Genomic DNA, 27,013 nt, shown 5'->3' on the forward strand with positions numbered 1-27,013 from the left:
CTGACTTTAAAATAAGAGCTTAACAATTTGAACAGATCCCTCTCCTGGGTTATATATGTGATAATGGCGTGTAGAGAAACAAGTAAGAAGTACAAAAACTCACTCAATACTGCATAAATACTGTATATATATCATCTTGTGCAAGAGGGGTTTGAAGCCTCTTCTTAACGCCCTTAGCTGTTGTTTCACAGTGAAACATAGAAAAGGAAGGTTTGCCAGATGAATGTAGCACAGAGCTGCAGACTTTGACAAAGCTGAGCTTCGAAAACAAGGGAAAAACACAAAAGTCGCCTCTTAACTGCAAAACAAGTATCGGCCAAATGTTTGTGAAAGCAAACCGTCCTCCGAGCTGCACTAATAGCGCTGTGCATCATTAGCCGATGTGCATCCTCCTGCGTAACCCTCATAATGACCAAAATTTACAAAATGGACTTAATGGTTTGCTCAATATGACCTGAAATGGGTGACTGAGCCCATAAACACACCTGGAAAATGTTGTTTTTCTTTTTTTGCATTCAGAAGAGTCGCCTCCTGGTGGCTATTATTAGAAAGAATCCAGACGTAAGGCACTTCCTGTTGGGTTTCTGTCGTTTCCTGTTTTATTTTGTAAAATCTTAGTCTGCTCACACTGCTGTTAGTGTTCCCTCCTTTGTGATTAAATGCCTCGCCCTAACTGGCATCATCTTTGTTGTGTTTCACACAACAAAGATGACAACCTGCCTCTAACCATTTGCTCCATTGTTGTCCTTTTTAACTGTGCAATTCTTTCCTGCGTGTTTGAATTCTTTATGACCTCACCCAAAGATTAAACCTTTGTGTTTCCTGCAGTTGGATCCTCAGCGCCTGAGCTGCATCCATCCTTTACAAAATCCATTTTATTAAAAATGATTAAGAAACATTTCTTACAGGTGTTTTTTTCAGTCTCCATGCTCAGACCTAAACGTTAGCTGGTATGGTCTATGGTCGTGCTCTTCGTTGGTTTGGATGCAAAGCTATTCCTGAATTATCACCATCACTCACATGATGCGTGGGATATCACTGACGGCCACAGATCCATCGTTAGCCCCGCCCTCTCCCTCCTCATCCTCGCTGCTGTGGGACTCCTCACTGGATGACGAGTAGTCAGTCACTTTGACCGGCGGGCGGCTGGTTTCCTCGCCCTGCCGCAGCTCTCTAAGCTCTTTGGCCAGAGCCGTCAGATCCTGCAGGAAGACAAATTCAAAAGTGACTCAACACTTATTTATTTTCTTCATTTCTGTAAGTCAGTAGTGTGCAGGTCCAAAATGATCATGCAATAACTACAGGTCTGGATGCTGTGGCGACCCTTGTGAATAAGACAGGAGCCAAAAGTATCTTCAACACAAGTGTGACCATTTTGTAACGCGCCTATTTTTGTCTTTAATAAGTTTATCTTCTTATATATCCGGCGTGTGGCTTCTTGGATGTTTAAATATCATAAATGAAAGGAATTCGGTCCATCTGTGAAAGTCTTTTGTAGCTTAAATATCACATCTAAAAAGCTCTGCTAAGATGTTCCAACACCACAAAAGCACAACTCTCAGGTGTGAAGACAGATTTGCATTTCATTAAATTTTAGATTAATATCACACTGAAAATAAAGTGTTTAATTAGCCGAGTAAGAGCGTTGATGATGGAAAAGTAATTTGGCAGCAAAAACAATTTTAATTTTAAACGATATTTCAGAATTCACTTGCTCGACACCAGAGACCAGACGAACTATACAAGTTGTCTGAGAGAAAGATTCACAACGAATTCAAGGCAGGAAACATTTTTACAATAAAAAAAATCACAGTAATATAAATATACAGCGATCAAATAGAAACAAAGCTGATATATATCTGACCTGAGGCGGCGTTTCCTTAAATCAATCATTTAAGGAAAATTCATTTTTACACAAAAATCTCACAGTCTGTGCTGCAAAGTTTGAGGTGGAACAAAGTGAAACATGCTATCACAAACATCTCTCATCATCTTGGATTATGCCCCCCCCCCATAAAGGTTTGCATTAGACACAATAAAAAAAGCTGCATGTCTGATATTCCTTGTTTTTTGCAATCCTGGACTGCTTCAGTGACTCTCGCAGCTCTCCTGCCTCTTTGCGGTGCCGCAGCAGCTCAGAAGCAAAGAGCAGGAAGCAAATGTGTTTTTGGTTTTTGTGCCACCATGCAAGCCGTTAGCGAGTCCGTCGAGAGGAGGACGGTGAAGTGAGAGAAGGAGGATGCACCATGCCTCAAAGTGGGAGGTCAAAGTTCAGCAGACTTGAGCCTCTGTGATATTTTACAGCGAGCAGCCAGGTACATGCACCCTGACGCCTCATCCAGCTTCTGTGCACTGCCTCTGCTCCAAACACGTCACAGCAGCACCAATTTAAAGAAGTTAGAAATGTTTGGCGATGGTTTGAAAAGCAGCGGATATCCTGTCTTTACAGCTGAGATGCTCTTTGCAACATTTTCCTGTTGTGAAGTTTAATACAACAGTAAATGTTTCTCTCTGGATCACATGAATAACCAAAAGCTTCTCCTGTAAGACCTCCTTAATGCATTAAACCTTCACACGAGAACTCTGTGCAGCACTGTAGTTTCACTGTGAGCCTCACAAACCATGTACGGAGTGTAAAGGAGGAAATGTATTATTGGAAATTTAAAACACCCCATAAAATACAAAAAAATAATACACTCATAAATATACAGATAATATATTTATCATCTGCATATTAAATAGATATTAAATAATGAATAATTTTATAAATTAGGATGATTATAAAATCCATAATAATTTACTACAAAATAATAAAGTTGCTAAAAAAAATTAAGTAATAAAGTAATCATATAAATACAGTAAACAAAAAATACAATTACTCTAAAAATCTGAAGTAATTTTACACATAAAAATAAGGACTATAAAATATAAATAGCATTCTAAAAAAATACTATAAATATAAAATATTAATATAAATAAATATTGAAATGAAGAAAATGTAAAAACAGACAAAATAAACTAAAATATCAGACATTATCAATATAAATATAATAAACATAGGATGTCTTTGGCTATTATTAGAAATGTAATAAGGTAAATATAAACATTTCATTTAAATTACTAGGAACTAAATTCAAAGGATTAAAAGACCAAAAGTATTTTACTCTGCACTCTGTCAGTAAGAATGATTTGAGTTGTGATTATTTGAACTTTGAATCATCCTCCAATCCTGATCCTGCGAACGAATCAGGAGCCAGAGACTCAGCAAAACAACTACATGTAAATATCTTCAGTTCACAGCAGGAAAACGTGCACGTGAGCAGTTGGTAGGAAGTGGACCGAGTGAGGGGCGGCTTTGGAGGGGCATGGGGGGGGGGGAGGGGGGTCTTACCAACTCCTCCTGGAGAGAAATGATAAAAAGGAAGAAAAGGGGGGGGGGCACATGTGGAAATGACACAAGTTATAATTATTATTCATAATTATAACTTATTAAATCCAGACCGAGTCTCTTTGATAGGAAACAGAAGGGAATGTTTTCAGACACATTTTCCAAAAGTAAGAACATTTTTATTGGAAAACAGAAACTTTGGTTTAAAATCAGGATTTTTTTAAGACCTTATATTTTGAAACTGATTGAGAATAATTTCAGAAAGAGAAGTTTAGAAATATATGAAAAACTTGGATGATTTTGATAAAGCTTTAAATCTTTTTTGAAATAGGAGAGACGTTTTCTTCTTTTAAAGTTTCAGGAAGTGAAGGAAATTTGGAAAATAAGATATTTCTTGAGAACTTTCTTTGAAAACAAAGACCTTAAATACAAATATAACTTATTCGGTATGAAAACCTGACATTGAATTTAAAAAAGCAGCATGAATCGATGATACATACATGAGAAAAGTGGAAAGTTGGTGAAAATTAAAGTCTATTCTAAGAAACTTCAAAGCATTTGGAGACAGTTTTTCAAACTGTGGTTTTTATTCATTCAAAGTGAAAATTCACAGCAAGGAACTAAAAATCAAAGACTTTGCTGGAGGGCTTCTCAGCGAGGAGCATTTACGGCTTTTCAACTTTTCCAGCTCTCATTGTTATCTGGGCCGAAGCCTGTGTTAATGCGAGTGAAAAAAAATATCACAAGCCGAGCATGATTTTATTCTGAAAGAATCGCACAGGGTAACATCGGGAGTTTAATTCAGAACGTATGTGAGGGTGCCAGTGCGGTGAGGTGATGAGAGAGAGGGTGACGCGTGAGACAGAGCGATGAAGGAGGAGAAACATCACTAACCTCGTCTACAGCTTTCTTATAGCTCTGACGGACGATGGAGGAGGGATGGAGGACAGGAAGAGGTTAGTTCAGAGAGAAGAGTCAGTCAGCGTTTCACCGCATGTTTATTTAATGAGTATTCTTAATCTTACGGGGGTTTGTGGCACTGCCACACACAGGAGAGCTGCAGGAGTGTGTGTGTGTTTGTGTGGGTGGGTGTGTGTTATACACAGTGTGTACTCACTGCAGGCCTGCTGGGTCGGGTTATCTCTCTGTTGTCGTCTTTGGCGTCGTGGCCTTCAGTCTTAGAGGCTGAATTACCTAAAACCCAAACACAAGAGGATGTTTTTCATAAAACAGCAGAGCTTGCAAAAATTGGGGAAGATGGAACTCTAAGAAAGAATTCTAAGAAGCAATTTAAAGGCACTTTTTGTAATTACCCTTTACAAATATCTCCACTAGGGGGCAGCATTTCATCAGTGGGTTTGGTGAGCCTTCCAAAATCCAAAATTATCAACTGAGCGTAAAAAAATCAACTGCTATGACTTTACGTCCAAAACGTCTGTGCATAGGGAAATATAAGGTGAGGTTAGACTTTAACGCAATACCAATTTGTACCACAAGGTGGTGCAGCAAGTCAGTGTGACCTTTATTTAATCAGGATGGTCATTACGAACACATTTTTATTCCCTTTTAGTACCTAAAGTACCTGTTACCAGGTACTTTTTAGTACCTACTCTGTCGAGGTTCCAAGTGATCCAAGGCAAAAATGTGACGTCAAAAGACTGCAAGCCACCGATTGCTGGTCAGTGGCGTCACTCGATGAGTCATGAGAGCGTCTCGCTCACGAAATCAAAACGGACATTTCTGAAACCTGGCAATGAGTGAAAAGGCCACAAAAACCAACGCCGTGATCCTTGAGTGTGACTAAAAGCTTCAGACCGAGCAGCAGGTATATCATTGTTTTAGCGTCCTGTCACATACTAATTATCACATACTCGGACACGTTACTATAACCAGGACCAAGCACACTGAGAAAATGAGGCGAGGCGAGTTGTACCACCTTGAGTCGCGTTGAGCGATGTCGAGTACTAATGGAAAAAATTTAAACTTGTTAAGGAAACAAGTTCAACAAGCATGAAATATTAACGAACATGAGACATCAAAATATCTAAAAACATCTCAACACCTGGTAAAACGCTGCCCCCTGGTGGTGAGAGTTTAAGCAAAAAAGTTTCAGAGGGTAATTACAAAAAGTACCTTTACACTGAGAGAGACCTTCAAAGGCCTGGTTGAGCGCTCAGACTGGGTTTCGTGGGTTCAGGTCAGGTTTTTGTGAGTTCACAGACAAACAGGTGACTGCGCGGACTCACCTCGCTCGTTGGAGCCTCCCTGAGAGCTGGGGGTGCTGGAGCTGGAGGAGCTGCCGCTGCTTGTTCTCTTCAGGGGAGTGTCCAAGTACATGTCGGGCCTCCGCAGGTCAGGGTTGCTACAGTAACACAAACACAGCGTTGCCTCAGACATGACTGTGAACAAATACCCACACCCACATTTCCACCGGTCGACATTGGAGCTGCGCATACCTGGCCCGTATGAGGTGAGCGCCGGCCCGCGGGCCGAGGCCTGGCCCGTTTCCAGGAGAGTTCTTCCTGACCAAAGCCGGAGAGATGGAGGTCGTCCTCTGAGGAACCTGGAAACACAAAACAGCAGCAGGTTTTAACATCTGTCCGGAAGCAACAGGTTAAAAGCTGACATTTTAAAACATCAGAGAGTTTAAGTACAAAACTGAGAGCTGCAAAGGCATTCTTTAATTCACAAAATTAACTCAAAAAGGATGAAAAAATGAGCAGAATTTTAGTCTGTAAATTACAATTTTAATCAGGGTGATGGGGATAGACTGTCCTTTATCCATTACAAAGTCTGTCTGTCTTAGTCTTAAGTTTTAGAGCAGTTACTGACATAATTTGGGTGTTTATATAAGAAAAACATTTAACAGAATTATGACTCACTGAGCAGCTTTAACTAAAGCTCATTTCACTGGGATGAAGGATATTTGCAGCACATAAAACAAGACTAAAGAGCAGTGCTCTGAAACCCAGCTTTGCATTTAATCTGAACACAATTAATGTGAAGCTAAATACACAACACAATCATTTTAACCACCCTGAGGGCAACAAATCACAAATTTCTGGTAGAAATTTGTGATTTCTACCAGAGTAAGTTCTTTTTTCAAATAGATCATGTTTAACTAATGATAAACTAAATGATAAATACAATCAGAAAACACTCAAAAAATCAAAAAGTAAAGCGAAACTCAGAAAAAGACAGAAAAAGGTCAAATCAGACTTTAAAGAAAAGCAAACTCAGCACACGTGGATAAAAACACACTGGCGGTGGCATGCAGAGACCTTAGGGGGCATGTCGTCGTCCTGCCGCAGCCAGGAGCTGCGGTCCAGTTTGTCGAGGGGGGGCGCCAGGCGGGACAGGGGCGGGGGAGGAGGGGTGTCAGAGGTGGGGTCAGAGTTCTGCCGGGGCATGGGAGGCCGGGAGGGGGAGGGCAACGCCGAGGAGGAGGACACGCCGTGGGGGTCGTACAGGGACTGGGAGCCTGACAAGCCATGACTCTTCACCTGCACCAGGTGGGCCATCTGAACACACACACACACACACACACACACACACACACACACACACACATGCGTGCAGGCAGGAAACAGGCAAAGTGGAGGGGAGAGAGCAGGATCAGGACAGAGTGATTAGGAGGCAAGTCAAGAGGAAACAATACAGGAGGAGTGATGCAGAGGAAGGAATGATGAGGTCACGGAGGAGGGAAAACACTCCTCGCAGTGCACTGTGTGTGTGTGTGTGTGTGTGAGTGTGTGAGTGTGTGTGTGTGTGTGAGTGTGTGTGTGTGTGTGAGTGTGAGTGAGTATGAGTGTGTGAGTGTGTGTGTGTGTGTGTGAGTGTGAGTGAGTATGAGTGTGTGTGTGTGTGAGTGTGTGTGTGTGTGTGTGAGAGTGTGAGTGTGTGTGAGTGTAAGTGTGTGAGTGAGTGTGTGAGTGTGAGTATGAGTGAGTGTGAGTGTGTGTGTGTGTGAGTATGAGTGAGTGTGAGTATGAGTGTGTGTGTGTGTGTGAGAGTATGAGTGAGTGTGAGTGTGTGTGTGTGAGTGAGTGAGTGTGTGTGTGTGAGTGTGAGTATGAGTGAGTGTGAGTGTGTGAGTGTATGAGTGTGTGTGTGTGTGTGTGTGTGTGAGTATGAGTGAGTGTGTGTGAGTGTGAGTATGAGTGAGTGTGAGTGTGTGAGTGTATGAGTGTGTGTGTGTGTGTGTGTGTGTGAGTGAGTGTGTGTGTGTGAGTGTGAGTATGAGTGAGTGTGAGTGTGTGAGTGTATGAGTGTGTGTGTGTGTGTGTGTGTGTGAGTATGAGTGAGTGTGAGTGTGTGTGTGTGAGTATGAGTGTGTGTGTGTGTGTGAGAGTATGAGTGAGTGTGAGTGTGTGTGTGTGAGTATGAGTGTGTGTGTGTGTGTGAGTGAGTGTGTGTGTGTGAGTGTGAGTATGAGTGTGTGTGTGTGTGTGAGTGTGTGTGAGTGTAAGTGTGTGTGAGTGTGAGTATGAGTGTGAGTGTGTGAGTGTGAGTGTGTGTGAGTGTAAGTGTGTGTGAGTGTGAGTATGAGTGTGAGTGTGTGTGTGTGAGTGTGTGTGAGTGTGTGTGAGTGTAAGTGTGTGTGAGTGTGTGTGTGTGAGTGTGTGTGAGTGTAAGTGTGTGTGAGTGTGAGTATGAGTGTGAGTGTGTGTGTGTGAGTGTGAGTATGAGTGTGTGTGTGTGTGTGAGTGTGTGTGAGTGTAAGTGTGTGTGAGTGTGAGTATGAGTGTGTGTGAGTATGAGTGTGTGAGTGTACGTGTGTGTGTGTGAGTGTTTTTATCTGTGAGTATTTTCTCTAACAACCCAGCAAACAAACAGCGCCTCCTGCTGGTGAAGTGCAGCATTGTTCTGCCCAAACCCAGGAGTTGGTCCATGTTTCATGATGTCATACAAACAGGTGCATCAAACCTACAGGACTCAGCTCCTACCAGAGTTTTACTGAAACTACTCCCCACAGACCGGCTTTACTTGAGCACTCGGGCAAAGACGGAAGGATGCCAAGGAAAAGTCTGGCATGTTTACATCTTGCTTATTTCTATTACCATCCACTGTTCCCATAACATAAACAGACCCCACCCAGTTTGAGGGGGTGACATCTATAAACTGCTGAAAACTCCTCAGACAAGCTGAGACCCAGAACCAAACTTACTGTTATTGATAAGTAACCCTGCCATGAGACTAACACAGTGACTGGATTCCTGTCGTTTTGCATCTGTACTCCATCACAGTGGATTTGAAATCAAACAGTGATTCCAGTGCAGGCTTTCAGATTTCACGACGCTTTTATTATTACAACATTTCATGCACCAGTTTTCTTCACTGTATTTATTTCTGATCAAACACTCTCATTCCTCCGGGCCCCTTATTTTAATCTTGATACCTGCTGCCAGCTGGAGGGTCACTCCAACCAGAGCCTCAGAGGGTGGAGAGCCACTACGCCGAGCTCACTCGTGCTGCAGATCAGAAAAGACTACAGACGGTGCAGCTGGACCTCCACCACAGCATGAGAGACTCGCTGTAGGGATGGCTGGTGATATTGCAAAGATACATAACTTTCAACTCAAATACTCACAAAGGAGAAACTTGCAATAACTGCTCATCCTGATCCTCCTCCTGTTCTTCATCTATACGATCAAAAGCCGTCACAAAGCTTTGCACACTTTCTAGCACAACGCTGCGTCACCGCCTGCCGACACCGCTCCATCACACCCAACAATCTCCTTATTAATCTTTGTCTCACTCTAGCTCCTCTCAGACACTTAATCCCATTCACATAAGCCTCTCCTGCACTAATGAGGCCACTCTGCTGATGTTCAAAAGAGCTCAGAGTTTCATTTCAGCTGCTTCGCCTTTGATGAAACCAAAAACCACGTGTGTCCGTGACGATCGGACGCATCGACGACACGGAACGACCTCGCTGGCTCCAACACTCGCCGATCTTTGAATTCATCACGTTAAAATGCACTCATGGGCATCTGTGACGGTTCCACAGAAGTGTGGAGGGTTTGTATCTGCATGTGCGTGCATGTCCAGGACACGCGCACGCTTCATTCTCTGCAAATATTTTATTTACAAATTTCTTTGTGACAAATAACGGAGAGACATCATTGAGGTGCCTGAACGCTGATCACGAAAGGAGCTCTTCTCACTGATTGATTAAAAAAGAAAAAAGAAAAAGCTAAAATGAGTTAAACTAAACTAAACTGACATCCTGTGGACACGATACTGAAGCTAGCAGAGAGGACATAACCTCATAACCACAACTGTAAGTGTAATTCTCTCTTCCTGTTTCAGAGACGGGCCAGTTGGTGAGTCCCAGAGAACCAGTGAATTCCACTGCACCGTACCAACGTACATATCACACTCAGACAAACACACAAACACAGGTCACACACCTGTGGCTCCATGGAGCGGTGCATGGGCGGAGTCCGGGCCTGCTGGATGCCCCCGCTGCTGAAGGACTCGGAGCGTGGCGGCAGGGTTGGGTCTGAGATCCGGTTGGAGACTTTATGCTGCAATGCAGGAGAAGAGGTTCAGCTTGTAATGTTCCTACACACACACGTCCACCTGGCAGTGCATCCATGATGAAAGTGTCCTCTGTTCACATGTTTTGGTTTTAAAGCTGATTTGACTGATTTCTTCTTCTAGGAGTTTACAGAAGTTTTCCTGTAGCTCGTTACCAAGTCTGAGACATTTTGTTCCAGTTTTGTTCCTCAGGTAGAAACGAATAATTGTTTTGGGAGGTTAAACTGTGATTCTGCTGAAATCAGAGGAAACAGCTCGTTCTGTGCAGAGCTAAATGGATTCGTTTAAAAATGACATCTATTTACTGCTTTTAATGCTCGAAAGATGCAGAAAATGAAGCTGGCTTCACCACAACAATTTAAAACTATAACACAATCTCTTTGTAGGAGCTCTATAGATAAAGCAACAGCAGAACCAGCCATGCACATTAGACACATGATAGTGAAATAAATCTCTTTGCTGCACAGTGTTATTAACCTGCTAAAGAAGCAGAGTTATTGTTTACAGCTCAATATTGTTTATTGTTTGTGTGCATTTCTGCTACATCAGTGTCACTGATGAGTGTCACTAGCAGCAGATACAGTCTGTTGCAGAAAAACGGGAAATCTGCCTCCAAGAAATAATTCACTTCTTAAAAGCAACATTTAGATGAACTTTGGTGAAGACTTTTTCTGAAGTACGTGATACACACTTATTCATATTTACATAGATATCACGTTGCTCTGCTCCCAACAGGAAGATGTTTTAGTTCATGTCAAGCTGTAAATGAAAACGGGAAGTATCGGAATTAATGAAGCGTTTGATAGATACGAAATAAAAACAGGCGTCATTAAAAGATAACGGCTGTTCTTGTATTTCACATGTGGCTAAACCAACATCCGGAGGTCTGATCTCCAGCCAGCGGTGGTGTCGTTAATTCTCCCATTGACTTGATTTATTTGAGCTTCTGGGAAAAATACCTGTTGAAATGTTTGTGTAAATGTTTTAAAAATGTAATTATTACTTGGAGCTGAAGTGTGTAGATGGAAAATTGACTCTTTGTATTTGGATTTTTTAAACAAACACATTGATTCATCTAGAAAATCAGTATGTTGGCCTTTACTGAACTTATTACATTTATTATATACTTAACTATTAACAATATGAAACACTGATTCGGACATTATTACACGTTAAGTATGTTTACTTTTACTTTCTTTGCTATATTTACATAATTAGATACAAATCCTGTATGAATTTGACCTGAAATGTGTTTTTTACAGTGCAGTAAAGTGAAGTCTGTCTCAGGGCCTTTTCTCCCTCATTAGTTAAATAAAGAGCGAGCTCACATCTGATATCTTTCCCTCAGTTTTATATTCAGCTGCTGGTTATTGTGGCCGATGATTTCAGCTTGCAAGTCTACAGAAGAAGTTATTTGTCTTCAGGTCAGATAAAAATGACTTTTTAAAGAAGTTGTTTTCTGTGTGAATTCAGCTGCTTCTCATTAAATTCTAAAACACTGTAAGTCTGCTCTTTGTTCCTCTACTGTCAGCTTAACAAACTATCACGTCTGATGGTTTTGAGCTGGCTGCACACGTCACCTGCGGCCCCTGATGAGGTGTACCTCCACAGGGTCGGTTCTCTCTAAACGGCGGTCATGTGTTTTTAGAGTGGAACATTGTGAGGGAAACATTTGCTCTTCTGAAGCTCGAAGGGAAATCCTGGGAGGCCGAGATGAGGGTAGACCTATCTGCACACAGTGTGCTTTCCATGTTCAGCGTCCGCAGGGAGAAACACCGATATAGCTGCAGCTGTCCTACATCTGTCCACCAGCTGCCACCAGGGGGCAGACCTGGAGCTCTGCCCTAAATGTGTGTCTGTCATGAGCTTTAAAGTGGCCCTAATTTATGGTTTGGACAAAATCAGCAGAGTTCACACATGAAACACTGATTTTATGAGCTCGTACCTTCTGTGTAAGAGTGTAAAAGGCAAATAAAACCAACGTTACAGAACAAATAACGACTTCAACAACCTGGAATTTAACATGGAGTTAATATGAAGCCTCGAAGAGGAAATCTGATTAAGTTAGTACATGTTAGAGATAAAATCACACCACAGCATGCAATAAAAGAGCAGCTCTCAGTCTGGGTGGCTTTAAACTCTTACCCGCTTTTATCCTCTTTATTGCTCTAAATCATCAGATAAACTCAAATGACCTGTAAATATTATATAACAGCATGCACAGCATAGGTTTGAGAAGCACCAGAGTGAGAGCTGCTCTGCTTAGAGATCACCCTGCAGCACCAGCACAGTCAGTAGCCTGTAAAATGGAAACCGATAGTTAAAGTTAAGAGTTAGAAAGAAAAGTAAGAGGGCAGGTGTTACAGCGACCAAGTGTTCTTACAACTTAAATCCCAAAACAACAAAATGTGTCATGTCAGCGATGCTGTTTGTGGAATCCAAATTTTAACTTGTATAAAAAAAACATTTAAAGGGTCTCTTCTGGAGTCACTGACCACCATGTAGTTGGAGCCCTGGAGCAAAATATGGGTTTTACTTGTGTTTCAGTGACATACACCTCTTCAGTATTCCAGATAATTAACAGGAATAGAAGGAAAAATGAGATTTGCAGGTTCAAATTTTAGGATAAATACGCTTTTTTTAAAGAAATATACACTAGTAAAACTCTAGGCTCATCTGGTATCAACTAATGTCCTTGTTTTGCAGCAGAACTGCTTCAGTTATATCGTCTTCTTTACAGAGATTTAATACTTATCTCTGCACAAAAAGTTGGAGTTAATCCCAGTTTGTGCTGAACGTAAGAATGTTAGTGTAGTAAAGGCCATCATGGGGCAGCTCCGAGGTACATCATAGATATGCAGGTACACAGGTAAGCTGCAGGTATGCTACAACACAGATGTATAGAAGCTACTCTGTAGGTTCGCTGTAGGCGTGCCATACATTTTGGCTAGGTTACCTAGGTTATTCCTTCGTCTACACCTATATATGCTGTAAATATGCCATACATCAGTATGCTGTATGTAACATCACTGCGTGCCCTGTAAATGAGTGTGTCTGCAAACAGCATGGTGTCTGTGGAAACTCAACATTTTGAGCTAAAGTGGTTGAAAGTGCAGAGGTAACCAATCAAAGAGGAGCTTAACCAACAGATCCAAGTGGTGAGAGGAGGTGAGAAAGGGAGGAGTCCACATCATCCCAGAGTTACAGTTAGACAGTTCACCTGGTTAGAGGAGCTCTTATTAGAGATTAAAGGGAAATCATCCCAGCAGGAGGTTAATTAGGAAGCTGGACAGACGGCAAGATGAGGAAGCATCTGTTCCTCCTCCGACTAACCAAGCGGCTGGGGCTGCGGCCCCTGGAGTCAGCGTTCCTGTCGGGACTCGTGTCAGGGCTCCTCCGGGACCCCACAGGCTCAGAGTAGGCGGGCTCAGGGGCGCAGGTGATGCGGATTCGAGGTGCGTGAATGTGATGTCTGGTGGGGCTGATGTGGACAGGGTAGGAGGGGGGACGGGACCGAGGTTTGTACCCAGGGAGCTTGAGGAGCTCTTCAAAGTTGATGTCTTGCTTCTCCGTGAAGGAGTTATAGTTCTTTGGGGCGATGCGGGGGGAGTTGCTCTGAGCTCGACGCATCACCTGGAAGGCAAGGTGGGTGTTTAACGAGGAGAAGACGCACATGAGGACAGGAGGAGGACAGGAGGAGGACACTCGCTGGTTTTGGTGTCCAGAGAGAGAATTTTAAAAAGTGAGATCTGTGAGCTGCATTCACATTTGTTTGATGGGAGGAATGTAAGCCCTCTTTACAGAAACACTCCAAAAGAAAGAATTTCACTCCAAAAGGCAGAAAAAAACCATCTCACTACGACTCACAGTTTGACCTTTAACACGCTGAGCTCATCACACTGTTAGTGACGAACACGGATGACTCAAATCAATTTGGCTGCACGTCACTACACATCAAGCCTTTTTAAAATGAAACTCTTATTTTGGTAGTTTCTCTGCCTGTTTGTTGTCGCTCTGCTGTTTCACCTGGAAAATGAAAGAAGTCAGAAAGTTGTCACTTTGAGGTTTAGCGCAGACTCTTCTGCAGATCAGCTCCGATGATACCTGCAGGGTGGAAAACTCGAAGCGCGTCCTGAACAAGCAGAGCGCGCTGGCCTTTGATTCACACGACTCCAGCTCAGTTAGTGCTCCTATAAATGGAAACATCTGTTTGTGTGAGTCTGAGTGGAACCACAAGCTGCTCAGTGGGTAGAGTCTTGTTCCTGCTCCCACATATAAACCAGCCTTTTGTCTTTGCAGCAAAGCTTCACCTGAGTGTATGTGTGCACATTTGGATGCTAGCAGCACCGCCTTTGAACCTGTGGCTGTTTCCACAGCAGCGTCACATCCTCAGAGCGGTAAAAGCTCTTTTCTTGAAACATGTTGGAAGGTGTTGGTGCTTAACCACTTTTCCAATAGTCACAAAGGAAAAACAAACAATAGTCTAACTTTTAGTGCGATCGAATGTTTCTCATAATATGTGGCAAAAAACTTGTTTAAATGTAGCTGTATTCTTCATTTTTTGTCTTTATTTTATACAAAAATTTGTTTGTATTAATCGATCAAAAGCATCAAAACAATCAACAATCAGTTTTTTTTCTACTTTTGGCTCTGTGTGATGTCAGCGGGGGACAGGGTATCACTAATATGGCCACCTCTGTTGCGAGGGGCAGCCAATCAGAGCAAAGCCGCCTTGAAACAGCTTCTTCCACACTCATCAACATAAATGATGTTGCCGGTTAAATGTTGTACTTAAATGACTTTTGCCCCCCCAGAAGCATGCACCAGCACTAAATTAAAGAAATGAAAGTAAGGCTCGTAGTGTGAAACTGTGTGTCTCCGGCCCTGCAGGCTACCTCTTTGGCCCAGGTGGGCTTGTCGTTGCTGCTGGGCGCCTGATCCTTGTAGTGGTACAGCTGCTTCTTGTCCTGTGGCGGTCGCGCCGGCTCCTGCTGCTGCTGCAGCGACACCAGGTACGCCCGCTCCTGCTGCAGCTGCCTCTGCAGCCGCTCGGCCTGCCGCTGCTCCTCGATCTGCTTCCTCTTGTACTCCTGCACACAGAACAGAGAGACGTCAGGTGAGCACAGGTCGAACTGCGGAGATAAAAACAACAAGGATCACAAAGTCCGCAAACAAACAGGCTCGTGTGCTTTTTTCCAGACCTCAGCTCAACATGGCCTGTGTGCACATGAGTGCAAAGAGAAACCTTTATATTACTTTAATTATCCTGCACGTCTTGAGACCGGTGCCCCTGCTTGCATTTGATCTGCATGTAGACACCAGAGCACTGGTCCTGTGGTGTGTTTAGACCAAATGCAAAACCCACCCACTGAGATTCTCCCACAGACTGCGAAGCCTGCTGACACTGCTGACTATCAGGATGAGAGAGAGCTGAAAAAGTGGAGCTCTTTGATTGAACTTTTAGATACATGCAGAAAGAATCACACGACTTCCTCAGAAGCTCTGGTTAATTCCAGCTATCAGCTGCAGTTTGGAAGGAAGTAGCTCTGCCACTGGCTATTAGGAGTAGACATTTGTGGGTGGAGAAATGATCCAAGAGCACTCCAGTGACTGCAACACAATTACAAAACATTTGATGGTTCAAAAATCTAATTGCCATGCTGGCTAACTCTGCTGCTGCCTCTGAGTAGAATAAACGTGCGAGGTCCGTCTCTGCTGCTTCCATCCTGCACGTTAGGCCTGACGTGTTAGACGCTGTCGAACCTTTGAGTTGCTTTTTGGTTATTTTAATGAATGATACACCAAAACTAAGCAGCATGGAGTGACACTGCACTGGGGAGGAGTTGTTTTATGATCTCACAAACACGTTTAATTTGATGTATCTTGATAATGACCTCCGAGCCACCTGAGCTCTGGGTGTCTTTGTTTTACTTTGCTTGTGCGGTGCTCTCTCCTGCAGGTGCTAATTAGTTCTATGAGCTCCACCTTTTTCTTACCACCCAAGTTCTTCTCACAGTCTTTGAGCTGATCTGTGACATGAAATGAAAGTAACGGCTACTAAAGGTAAAGATGCTGGAAATGACACTGGTCATTGCGTTGGCTCAGCGTAAAGGAACGTCAGTGTGTAGCCGAGCTGCAGCCACAGGAACATGCAGAGCTGCACGCCGTCTGCAGCTCTTGGTTCAAGGCAAACTTTGATGGTGCTGCACAATTTTAATATTCATTTAAAGCATCAGAATATAGAACTATTACAGTCACTATCAATGTAAAATAAGCTTTTTGAAACGAATCCCGCACTTTATACTTTACTTCTTTCCCCCCATTTGTTTCTCTATTAATTGACTTAAAGAGGAAAATTCTTAAATATTAAAAAAAGTCTTAGAGAAGCGTGTGTTCTTATGTCGAGGTTATAAGTGACGTGCTGAATGCCATCGGCTGACATTTCTCCTCACACTGTGACGTCCCTTTAGAGGTCTGGCATTTATCTGAGCCATGTGTGACTGCAGCAGACCTTTTAGGCGTGTGTGTGTGTGTGTGACCGTGTTTACATATCTTTGTGGGGACCAAAACTTGAAAGTTTACTGTGCTTGTGGGGACCACGGCCCTTCTGGGGACAAAATCCCGGTCCCCACGAGTTTGAAGACGTTTCAGACTCACAATGTGGGTTTAGTGTCAGGGTTAGGATTAGGCACTCATTTTGATGGTTGGGGAAAGCATTATGTCAATTACATGTCCCCACAAAGATATGGAAACACGGTGTGTGTGTGTGTGTGTGCATACTGATCAGTTTGCACCCCTGACTGTTCTGATGTCACTGACTGAGGAAGACGCATCATCACAAACAGTGAAGCTGAATAAAGTCTTCCCAGCGCCGGCGGCCATCGACTGACACGCCCACTGCTGTGTGTGCTGATTGATTTGACGTTTGTTAACTTTTTCTGTGAAAAAAAGAAAAACCCGACGCGTGAGTCATCTCGGCTTGGTTGGTATTGATCGATTATTGACTGGCCTCACCTTCGCGTCACACTTTATTTATTTGAGTAAACAATAAACAGGCAGACTTCCTGGAAACCATGCTGCTTTGAGTTTTAGGAACCAATGAGAGCCGATTCTGGAAGTGACTTCCTGCAGACCTGGACCTCGCTCTTTGCACCTGAACATGCCATCGCTCAGACAATAATCTTAGTGATTTGGTTTCGATTGGGACCTTTTAAAACTGACTTCTAAGGACAGAGTGTGTGAGTCATGAGCTGTTATTGTAATTATAATAATTTAAACGTTTAAAGGGACATAAATAAGTCCCCAGCTTTGGGGCGACCTGGTCGTTGTGTCCTTGGGCAAGACACGTTTCCCTACCACCTACTGGTGTTGGCCAGAGGGGTCGATGGCGCCATATGGCAGCCTCGCTTCTGTCAGTCTGCCCCAGGGCAGCTGTGGCTACAACTGTAGCTGCCTCCACCAGTGTGACAATGCGAGAGTGAATAAATAGTGCCATTGTAAAGCGCTTTGGGTGCCTTGAAAAGCGCTATATAAATCCAATCCATTATTATTATTATTATAAAATATTCAGAGAGTGTTATTTCAGTTGCTTTCTGAGAGATGAGCGTGAAGCTGGGGTCTCATTGCCTCGAACGATTATCATCTAAAGTCTCTCGTGTACCTGGGGAAACCTGACCAATCGTGCCCTGACATCTTACATTTTAGGGCCATTGGTGACTTTTACTGAACGAATTTCATCAGGTGGAAGTTTTAGGAACGCAGCCCACTCCTTTATGGGTGAATGCTCCCTGCTCCGTACGAGGTCTTCCTTTACTTTGGGGTTTAGTAGCGGCTTGTTAGGTTGAAAGGTAATCAGTCCATCTGTTTCTCCCTTGATTCAGAGCTATTATAAATCAACTGATTTATCCGTGTGTGAAACAGAAACGTGCTGTTTGAACTCCGGACAGATTCAGGAGATTATTTTTTCTGTAGTTGTTCTTCTGACTCAAAGCGCTCAGCAGGAAATGGTTGTTTCAGGAATTTTTTAAGTGCTGCAAACACTCTTTGTGGTTTAGTTGAGGAAGTTGCTTGGATAGAGGATACAAAGAAGGCAACCATGATGCCCACTCAGCAGGAGAAAAAGCCCCACACTGTTAACTGTTAATGCACATCAAACTGACTTTAGATTAGGAGGCTGTAAAGCACTGGGTGAGTGGTAGAGGAAGCAAACTTGGAGCTAGAAGCATTCTTCACCAGGTATAATGTAGCATCCTTAGTGCTTATCAGACAAACGAGGCATTTCCAGGTGCTTCTGGGTGGGAAAACCTCCTAAAACTTATTGCAGAACATAACGAAGCTTAGAAATCAAGCAAACCTAAAGCTGCTCCCAAGGCTCCTGGACAGCTAGCCTGCACATCAGCCTCCCACTGAACTCACCCGGGAGCATCAATCCCAGGCCTGGAGACCTGAAGCCCTTCCTATGTGAATGAATCATGTAGCGTTTTAACAATTAACACAAACAAATTCAAATGATCACCACTGTGTGAAAACACACAGTGAAGCTTTCCCCGAGTTCCAGGTTAGCTCACCGGTGACCACGACAAGGCCAAAAAATGCAGCAGCCCCTGCTCTCTCCTTCCTGTTTAGTCGTCACGGCTGCTGCATTCAAAAATGCCCAAATAATAAATATTGTTTTTTTAAACCAACGTAACCTCTGGGTCTAAGCCAACATGCTACTGCCTGAAATCTGATTTCTTTTTCTACCTGCCAGCAGGGGGCGACTGCTCTGGTTGAAAGCAAAAAAGACTTGTGGTTCTATAAATGTCCATGAAAAAAGGGTTTCGAGATTTCAAACAGGACTTCAATAACAAACGAGTTATCGTGGCAGCTGCACCCATCTGTGGTTTGAATGACCAAGCTTGCTACATTTGTAGAATCCAGGGTTGGAATAGGATTAACAAATCTGCTTTTAGTTCATGCTTCTGTTTTTTCACTTCTCTTTCTCCTCTTCCCCCAACCGATCACAGCAGACGTCAACACGTCTCTGAGTCTGGTTCTGTTGGAAGTCCCTTCCTGTTAACGGGGAGTTCTTCCTCCCCGCTGTCGCCAAAAAACAGCCATCTGATTGTTTAAGCTTTCACTGTAATATTTCAGATTATGTATCTTAGAGTTTAAGGCACTTTGCGTTTTATGTGAATAAACCTGGATAAAAATCAAAGCAGGGTACTTTGAGCCCGACGTTAGGCTCTGCCCTTCATCAGTCTGTGTGTGTTTGTGTGTTGTGTTACCAGCAGTAGGGCCTGCTCCTGCAGGAGCTGCTGCTGCAGGATCTCCAGCTGCCTCTGCTCCTCCTCCAGCTGTCTACGGATATACTCCTAACCAATCAGCAGCCCCAGCCAGCACCACAGGCAGCCAATCAGAGAGCGACCAGGAGAAATGGAAGCGAATCGGAGCCCAGGCAACCAGTGACATCACCCGAGGAGGAAATAGAAGAAAAGGAAAAAGGAAAGAGGAGGAGGACAGCCAAAAGTAGGAGATTTGTTGAAGAGGTGTGAAAGTAGGGATTTAGTCAGGAACAGGCGAGGAGAGAAAAAAGAGGAACAGCAGGAGGCCGTAATTAGTAGAACAGAAAGACAACATGCTTATTATTAAGATGGCAGTGTTAAAGATCAGTGTGAAATCAGCTGTGCAAGAGGAAGAAATCTCTGTCTGAGAGAGCGTTAAGGAAGCGCTGCTGAGAAGTTAACTACGAGTCATTTAAGTCTCGTGTGTTACAGTATCAGGCTGGACGTGTGGCGACCCTGCAGCTGAAAATCAGCAACTTTGTTAAAAAAACAACCCGAACCACAACGAGCACACAGCCCACATCTGTGTGTAAAACCTTCACGTAGCGCACGTTTAAACGTTAAAACGAGAGTTTTCTCTGTCTGTCAGATATGCTCCTCATCATCCGGTGAAACCTTAAAGGCTCATCATTTAGCATTTTTCCCCTCAGTCACATCACAGATTTTTCTGGACTAGAAAATGTTCTGTTGTCACATTTCACGAGTGACCGGCTCCATAAAACGATCGATAAAGGCTGCAGAGGGATAATATCTGCAAGTGGCTGCTTTCTGTTGCTTAAAGTTTTGGGACAAAAACAGTAATCTATAATCGCAGAATTGTTTGACATTAATTATAAACCTCCGAAATTAGAGGTTTGAGTAAATGTATTTTTAGGCTGAAGCAACATGACTGAATTTCCATTTTGGTCCAGAAACACAAAAAGCTAACTAATTACAACCTTCTTTGATTAAATCCAATTTAAATGCCAAATTTAAAATGCATTAAAGCCACAAACTTGAAAAAAGTACCATGTTTGTCGTTACAATCTGAATATTTTAAATGTGGAAAACGTCATGAACTGTAGTCACACAGTTAGAACAGAAGCTCCGTGTAGACCACGACTGTTTTAAATGATCTGTTTACCATTTTTACACACATCACACATCAAAGGTTGTAGACGGATTAAAGGAGGATTATTTGTGTTGGTGCTTAAAATATTGGCACAGCCTTTTACTGCACAATAATACATTTTTGCATACATTTTTGAGGTAAAATGAAGTTTTACAGTCATGTAGTTTTAAGCTGAGTCATGCTGACTTTTAATCCCCACTGTAGGATAAGCTCTAGAGACATTAAAAACCTTCATTTCCCATAATGCAGCTTGGAAATTTCTTTAATTCAGGTCTCATTTAAACCCTGCATGAATAATGCAGGAGTAATGCAGCACGAGAGTTCTCACAGGCTGTGAAGCAGAAGTAAAATGAGGAAAAATGCTCCTTTAACTTTCAGCTAACTGAGTGTGTAAAGCAATAAAACACAGAGCTGAGCTCAAAGTGAGAGACAGAGCGCACAGTCATCGATGATTTGGTCGGAACACCGAGAATTTTCAGGGAAACACCATCTGGTTTATTATGAATGTGTTGCTACAACAGTAGAGGTAATTAATTTGTGTTTATTTAACAATTGGTTCAAATTTGCTCGTGTAACAGCTGCGAGTTGTTTCCTAAGACATTAATAATAATTTTCAAAGATTAGTGAGAGCTTATTTAAGTCTCTTATTCTTTGTAAGAAGTTTATGTTCCTGTTCCCTGTTCTAGTTGTTGTAAAGCTCATTTATTTATGATTAATGTACAAATTAAGTACCATAAATTCTTTCTACAGCGCCCCCTGGTGTCTGGAGGCCAGCATCTACAATATGTGAAATTCTCCTTTTACATCATCTCTGTAGTGTCTTCTCTGATTTGAGCCGTCGGATGTGACGTTTCCATGTTTCAATCGCTCATCAGAGTAACTGACAGGAGATGTGCTGAGAAGCCACACCCCCTCGTATGACACCTGTCAGTCAGGTGTTTCCGTACCTGCTCTCTCTCGGCGTGCCTCCTCTCCTCCTCGCGGCGGAGCTGCTCCATCTCTTCATACCTCCTCCTCTGCTCTCGCTCCTGTTGCTTCCTCAGCTCTCGCTCGCGACGCTGTTGCTGTAGGTGGAAACCGTTTTACACAACAACACCTCAGCTGTCTGCATGTCCATGTGTGTGTGTGCGTCAGGCATGTTTTCCTGGCGTTTGGATGAGCTGAGGTGCTAACAAACAGGTGTGATGTGTTTCACATGCAGGAAAAGTGATTTTATAATCATTCTGATCTGTTTCTCGCAGATTCAAACCGCCGAAGGACAAATCTCTCTTGTGTCTTTTGTGCTGTCACATCGGTATCGACTTCCTGTGTGTAACGTAACTATCGTTGTCATTATTATTATTATCTGCGGTCTTAAATCTACCTCCTCCAGCCGTCGCCGCTGCTCTTTCTGCTCTTCTATACGTTTTTGTCTCTCGGCCAGTAGCTGGCGCTTGTGCTCCTCGTTCTGCTGCTGCTCCAGCTGCTGACGCCGGATCAGCTCCGACCGCTCCTTATTGGCCAGCTGCAGACGCAGGAAGTCTCGCCTCAGCGTGGACTCGCCCGGAATATTGATGATGGAGCTGGAACAGGATTAAGACTTGTTTGAGTTTTAGCGAATCTGCTGTTTTTATAGGTTGGCAGTTTATAAATGAGGTTTGGCTCTTTGTTCTCTGCTGCACCGCTAAAAAACACACAAAACGTAAAACCTATGGATGAGCAGCAGTAATAATGGGAGCATATAGCAGTTCTTTGCTAAATAAAAGAGAAGTTTAGCCACCATAATGTTACACATTTGTTTGTGAACTCTCTTTCTGAACACCCATCATGTTTTTTGGAGCTAAAAGTGAGCATAGTCAGATGAGAGGGTGGAGTTACAGAAAGTGAACTGCCTGCATTCGTAAACTGTTAAAGTGTCATATCTGTAAGTTAGTCCATGGTTGTTATATGAAGCGGTAAATTCTGAGACTGCAAGTGAAGCTACAGCTGAAGTTCCAAGAAGCTGCAGTTCCTGTAGTGGCCACTTGAGGCTGGTGTCAGCGTTGAGTCAGCTGAAAGGATGTTTAATAGACAGCTGTAGCACAGAGCAGCCAGACCTCTAACTTTAAGCCCTAAATAAATTTAAACACGTGAGTTATTTTGTTTTAAACACTGTTGTGAAGGTGGAAGGTATCTACAAAGACCAAAACATTTTGTTTTAACAGGCTGTAAACCGTTCATTTCTGTTGCAAAGCTGTGGGAGTCGATGGGGAGCGTCTCACTGTCGCTGCCAGACTCCAGTGGCCACTCCAGGAACTGGATTTGTGGTGCTTCAGTTTTGATTAGATTTCTGCTTGTTAACACCAGCAGCTACAGTGGAGGCTACGGCATGAGTAAACATACCTGGGCTCTCCTATGTCCCTCTCTTCATCCTCTTCCTCACTCCCACTGTACTCGTACTCCGTCTCATCTGAGGGGAAAACAAACACAGATTTCAGGTCAGTGTTTACATCTGTTGACAGCGGAGGCTTCAGGCAGCTGTGAGCTGAGGTGAGTTAGTGGGGGTGGGGTGCCTGCTCACCTCGCTCGCCCCTCCTCTTCTTGGTGCGGTCGATGTGGTCCTTCAGCTGGATGCGGACCTGCCGCTCGTTGGGGAGGTCTCTGATGAAGGGGTGCTTGAGGAGCTGCTCGGTGCTCGGCCTCTGGCTGTGACTCTTCACCAGGCAGCTCTCTATGAACGACTGGAACTTCTTCGACCTGACCGCGAGCACACACACGAGTTAATCGCTGATAACTCTCTCTCTTAAAACAGCAGCTTCATTAAAGGGAGAGCTGCAGCTTTACCCTCTTACAGGCCACGGTCACATCGTGTTACTGTATAGATGTCTGACAGCATGTGTGCGTTTAAGTGACTCACCACTTCTTTGATTTGAGTCTCGGGGCAGGATTTCTGGGGATGAGGAAGAGCGCCCTCATTGGATGCATGTCACACAGAGCTGAGGAGGCAAAAGGAAGGAAAGGAGAGCAGAGGGAGAGGAAAGGAAAGAAAGCAAGAAAGCAAAAAGATAGGAATTTAAAAAATTAAAAAGGAAAAATGGGAGAGAGGAGATGAGATTAGGAAAGGTGCCAAAATGTGGATAAAGGAAAGGAGAGGAGATGAAAGAAAGGAAATGATGCAAAGGTGGAGCAAGAACAGGAAATAAGACAAAAGGGAAGGACAAGAGACAAGAAATGATGAGACATGAAATGGGAGAAGAAGACAGGAGAATAGGAAAGGAAAGGAGAGCAAAGGAAAGGAAGGCAGAGGAAAGGAAAGGAAGTATTTAAAGTTGCAGGATAAAAGAAGGGGAGGGGAAGGAGACAGGAAGAAGAAGAAGAGGTGCAAAGCAGCAAGAGAAAAAAGAAAAAGACATCGATTTAGTCGTTTAGCTCGCAGACAAACTGTGCTGTGAGTGTCAGCTGATAACGGTGTAATCACACTTACGTGGCGCTCCCTCTGCCATCTCTATGGCTGTGATACCGAGCGACCACAGATCACTCTGCAGAGAGAGAAACACGAAACGTTCACATCCTCCCAACGTGTTACCGACTCAACACTTTCAGGAGATCGGCGCGCCAATCGGTGTACTTGTTAAGCGATAAAAATATAGTCAGCTCCCCATCTGTGCCTGTGCTGGAGATGCCCGTCTTTAACATTTCAACCATATTATTATTATTATGTTTCTGTTTTTAGGTGCAGATCTGAGCTGTTCGTGCTGTAAGACGGACTCAGGCTTTCTCGTCACGTAAAGCCCCGGAGGGTTGGAGTTAATGGTGTAGGCGCACATCCTCCACCAGCTCGCCACAGGGGTTCGTCCTGTCCCCATTACAGCGCGCTCCTCTTACAGTAACCGCTGCAGACCCACTGATTTCAGCTCTCTGAAGGAACGACACTCCTTTCTGTTGGTGCGCTCGGGTAGCAATAATCAGAGATTACACAACTCCAAAAAACAACAGATATGATGTGAGAGGGATTGTTTTTAAAGGTCAGTGCTCGCTGTTTGTTCACAGCTACAAGCAGTTTGACTCGGACGAGAAATTGAACTATAGGAGCTCCGTGAGGGCAATTTAATAAAAAAGAAAAGCAGGAAAAACTTTACCTTTTCCTTTGTTTTAAAGTGTACTTATTTAGGTTTGTTTGCCTAGTGTGGAAAATCACGCGTGCTCTGTTAAACTGGATCTGTACTCGTGAGATCTTATCCCAGCTTATTAAGTGCAGATTTAAATGCTCCTTCAGTTCAAATCAAACAAACACGGAGACATCACCGAGCTGATCAGATCAGCTGTTACGCTAATGTTTAGCATCCAGGCAAAAACACGATTTATGAAGCGTAGCTGAGCTGGAAATCAGCAGACCCATAAACTGTACAGCACTGCTGTAACTTTGTAATTAAAACAAGACGCAAAACTAAATATGAGCAGTTTGAAGGGATACATATAGACACATTAGCACAGAGGAGATGGAGGATGAGAGCTGTTATAGGAAAACCTCAGAGACAAATGCTGTCCTATGGCAGGATGAAGACAGCGAAAATCGACCAACATGAGCCAAGAGAGCGTCTCAGGTCATCCCAAACGACTCGCTGTGAAGAAAACTCCTGCTCAAGCTTAAAGCTGGTGCTAATATAAAGCTGGGGAGGCTGAGAATGACTGGTTCATATTGTTTGCTCGGGGCCCGTGTCCAACAGAGGAGACACTTTTAGCAGGAAGAACAAGCTCTATAAATCATCACTTATATGATCCTGTGCTAATGACTTCACCCGAGTCTCCTTTCGTTTATCAGGTAAACTGGCGTCTTTGCAACACCAGCTGTGCTGTTTAACCTCAGAGAATCAATATGAACTAAAACCTAATCCATTACCAACGATAGGATCAATACAAAACCAGTACGCCTGTGTGAAATGGCTTCACACGTCACTAATATAAGCGCCCGTGGACGATGTTCTCAGGTTGTCATTATTATGCACAGTGTGGTAAAACGAGCTTGAACATTTTCAGCCTGTATCCACAAACCGAGGGCTGAACGATCTTCGGTTTTCAGGAAACTCAGTGGTGGTTTAGTGCAGCATAGGTTACCATGACGATGTATCCTAGTACAAAGTTAAGCCTAAAGTTAGCTCACCGAGTCCTTCGTCCTCCTCGCAGCACAGTCCTGAGACGACTGTTAGTTAGAATAAATTACCTTGAAGTCATACGTGGCATCAGGATTCTCATCACAGGCGATGACCTCCGGGGCCATCCAGTACGGGGTCCCAATAAACGTGTTCCTCCGTCCCACCGTACGGTCCAGCTGAGCACTCACACCAAAATCCACTGCACACAAAACACTGTTTATAGCGCTGCGGTGCAGTGCTGAGCTGTACATTTTATGTTTTTGACAGCACGCATCCAGAGCGGCCCCTCAGGAGACTTTTAACTATAACACAAGTCACCATAATTAGGATGAACTTAGAATAAATGCTGCTGCTTCCTCACCGAGTTTGACCTCCGCGTTCTCCGTCAGCAGCACGTTCTGGCCTTTGATATCTCTGTGGATGACCTTGTGCTGGTGGAGGTGGGTCAGACCCTGGAGACAAGGGGAAACAAGTGGCAAAGGTCGTCTTACGATCCAAAGCACGGCGAGTTTTCTTTAGCAGAACAGCAGGAGGCAGAGGAGAAGCTCACTAATCCGTGAGCTTCATCGCTTTATTATTTCAGTTCTGCTCTTTGAGGCCAAAATATGCAGATACACAAAACCAGGTGAACATATAATTAATCAATCTGCATTTTTCCTTACAAATCTGTAATTTATATTTATATAAATATTATAAATTTGATTTAATTTATTTTAGATACATTTACAAATTTCCTTTCTTGTCAGTTTTGTCCACACACATGTGGCAGACTTTTTCTTTTTTGCAAAAACTCTGACGGTGTTCCTCTGGGAAACAACTGGGTGTTTCTTCAGTTCCTCCTCTTTGTGGAAAAACATGTAAACATAGGAGACAGCGTTTTGGTTCTTACCCTGAGGATCTCTCTGCAGATGTAGGCGATCCACTCCTCCTTCAGGGAGTTCCCTTTGGTGTTTTTGATCAGATCTGTCACCGAGCCGGCCCCGCAGAACTCCATCACCAACTGCACAAACATACGTGCAGTTTTAGGGTTTATTATTAACTGTGTACTTCACTGCAAACCTCTATCAGTCATCTCATCCTTTGATCTCTATATACAGGATGTACTGTCGTTGTGGGTCAGGGGAGCTTTCAGTTAGACTGATTTAAGTTCAGCTAACAAAACGTGTTCGCGTGACTAACCCAGAGCTGGTCGTCCACTCCTGGAGGATTTTTCTTGATGAAGGCTCCATAATAGGTTGCTATGTTCCTGTGGTGGCTGTACTTCTTCAGCATGTTGATCTCGGCTTTAATCTCCTCCTCCTCATCCTAAAGCACACAAACACAGAGACAGATGCAGCACAATGCCAATAACACACACGGTACCAGTATAACAGAAAGGCTGGATTAAAGACAATGTGTGTCACTCACGCCTGTGACATCCATGACCTTGATGGCAGCGAGCTGGCCAGTTTTGACATGGCGACCCTGAAGAACAGAGATGGAGAGGCGATCAAAGACATGAGTCACGGATTTGGATCTAGGACACATTTACTCAACA

The 27,013-nt window shown here is 43.5% G+C and overlaps 1 protein-coding gene across 9 annotated transcripts in view; it reads right to left on the bottom strand.

Moving 5' to 3' along the window:
* Positions 1 to 27,013, bottom strand: part of tnikb (TRAF2 and NCK interacting kinase b) — a 64,080-nt gene that overhangs the window by 12,836 nt on the left and 24,231 nt on the right. For 3 of the 9 annotated variants that reach the window (XM_084939984.1, XM_084939986.1, XM_084939980.1), the window contains exons 3-23: positions 26,884 to 26,940; positions 26,656 to 26,781; positions 26,366 to 26,476; positions 25,838 to 25,928; positions 25,545 to 25,675; positions 23,808 to 23,862; positions 23,241 to 23,319; positions 22,905 to 23,080; positions 22,727 to 22,793; positions 21,729 to 21,927; positions 21,313 to 21,429; positions 19,198 to 19,284; positions 14,827 to 15,021; positions 13,265 to 13,564; positions 9,802 to 9,918; positions 6,670 to 6,909; positions 5,845 to 5,951; positions 5,635 to 5,750; positions 4,506 to 4,582; positions 4,283 to 4,306; positions 1,021 to 1,202 (exon numbers count right to left, since the gene is read on the bottom strand). In XM_084939984.1, the coding sequence (XP_084796110.1) occupies positions 1,021 to 1,202; positions 4,283 to 4,306; positions 4,506 to 4,582; positions 5,635 to 5,750; positions 5,845 to 5,951; positions 6,670 to 6,909; positions 9,802 to 9,918; positions 13,265 to 13,564; positions 14,827 to 15,021; positions 19,198 to 19,284; positions 21,313 to 21,429; positions 21,729 to 21,927; positions 22,727 to 22,793; positions 22,905 to 23,080; positions 23,241 to 23,319; positions 23,808 to 23,862; positions 25,545 to 25,675; positions 25,838 to 25,928; positions 26,366 to 26,476; positions 26,656 to 26,781; positions 26,884 to 26,940 (2,654 nt within the window). The remainder of the gene's footprint in view (positions 1 to 1,020; positions 1,203 to 4,282; positions 4,307 to 4,505; positions 4,583 to 5,634; positions 5,751 to 5,844; positions 5,952 to 6,669; positions 6,910 to 9,801; positions 9,919 to 13,264; positions 13,565 to 14,826; positions 15,022 to 19,197; positions 19,285 to 21,312; positions 21,430 to 21,728; positions 21,928 to 22,726; positions 22,794 to 22,904; positions 23,081 to 23,240; positions 23,320 to 23,807; positions 23,863 to 25,544; positions 25,676 to 25,837; positions 25,929 to 26,365; positions 26,477 to 26,655; positions 26,782 to 26,883; positions 26,941 to 27,013) is intronic. The other 6 variants (XM_084939987.1, XM_084939981.1, XM_084939982.1 and 3 more) reach the window with 5 other exon arrangements.

This window comes from Perissodus microlepis, chromosome 9 (assembly GCF_051167445.1).
Source record: "Perissodus microlepis isolate ML-2025 ecotype Zambia chromosome 9, ASM5116744v1, whole genome shotgun sequence".
Lineage (NCBI taxonomy): Eukaryota > Metazoa > Chordata > Actinopteri > Cichliformes > Cichlidae > Perissodus > Perissodus microlepis.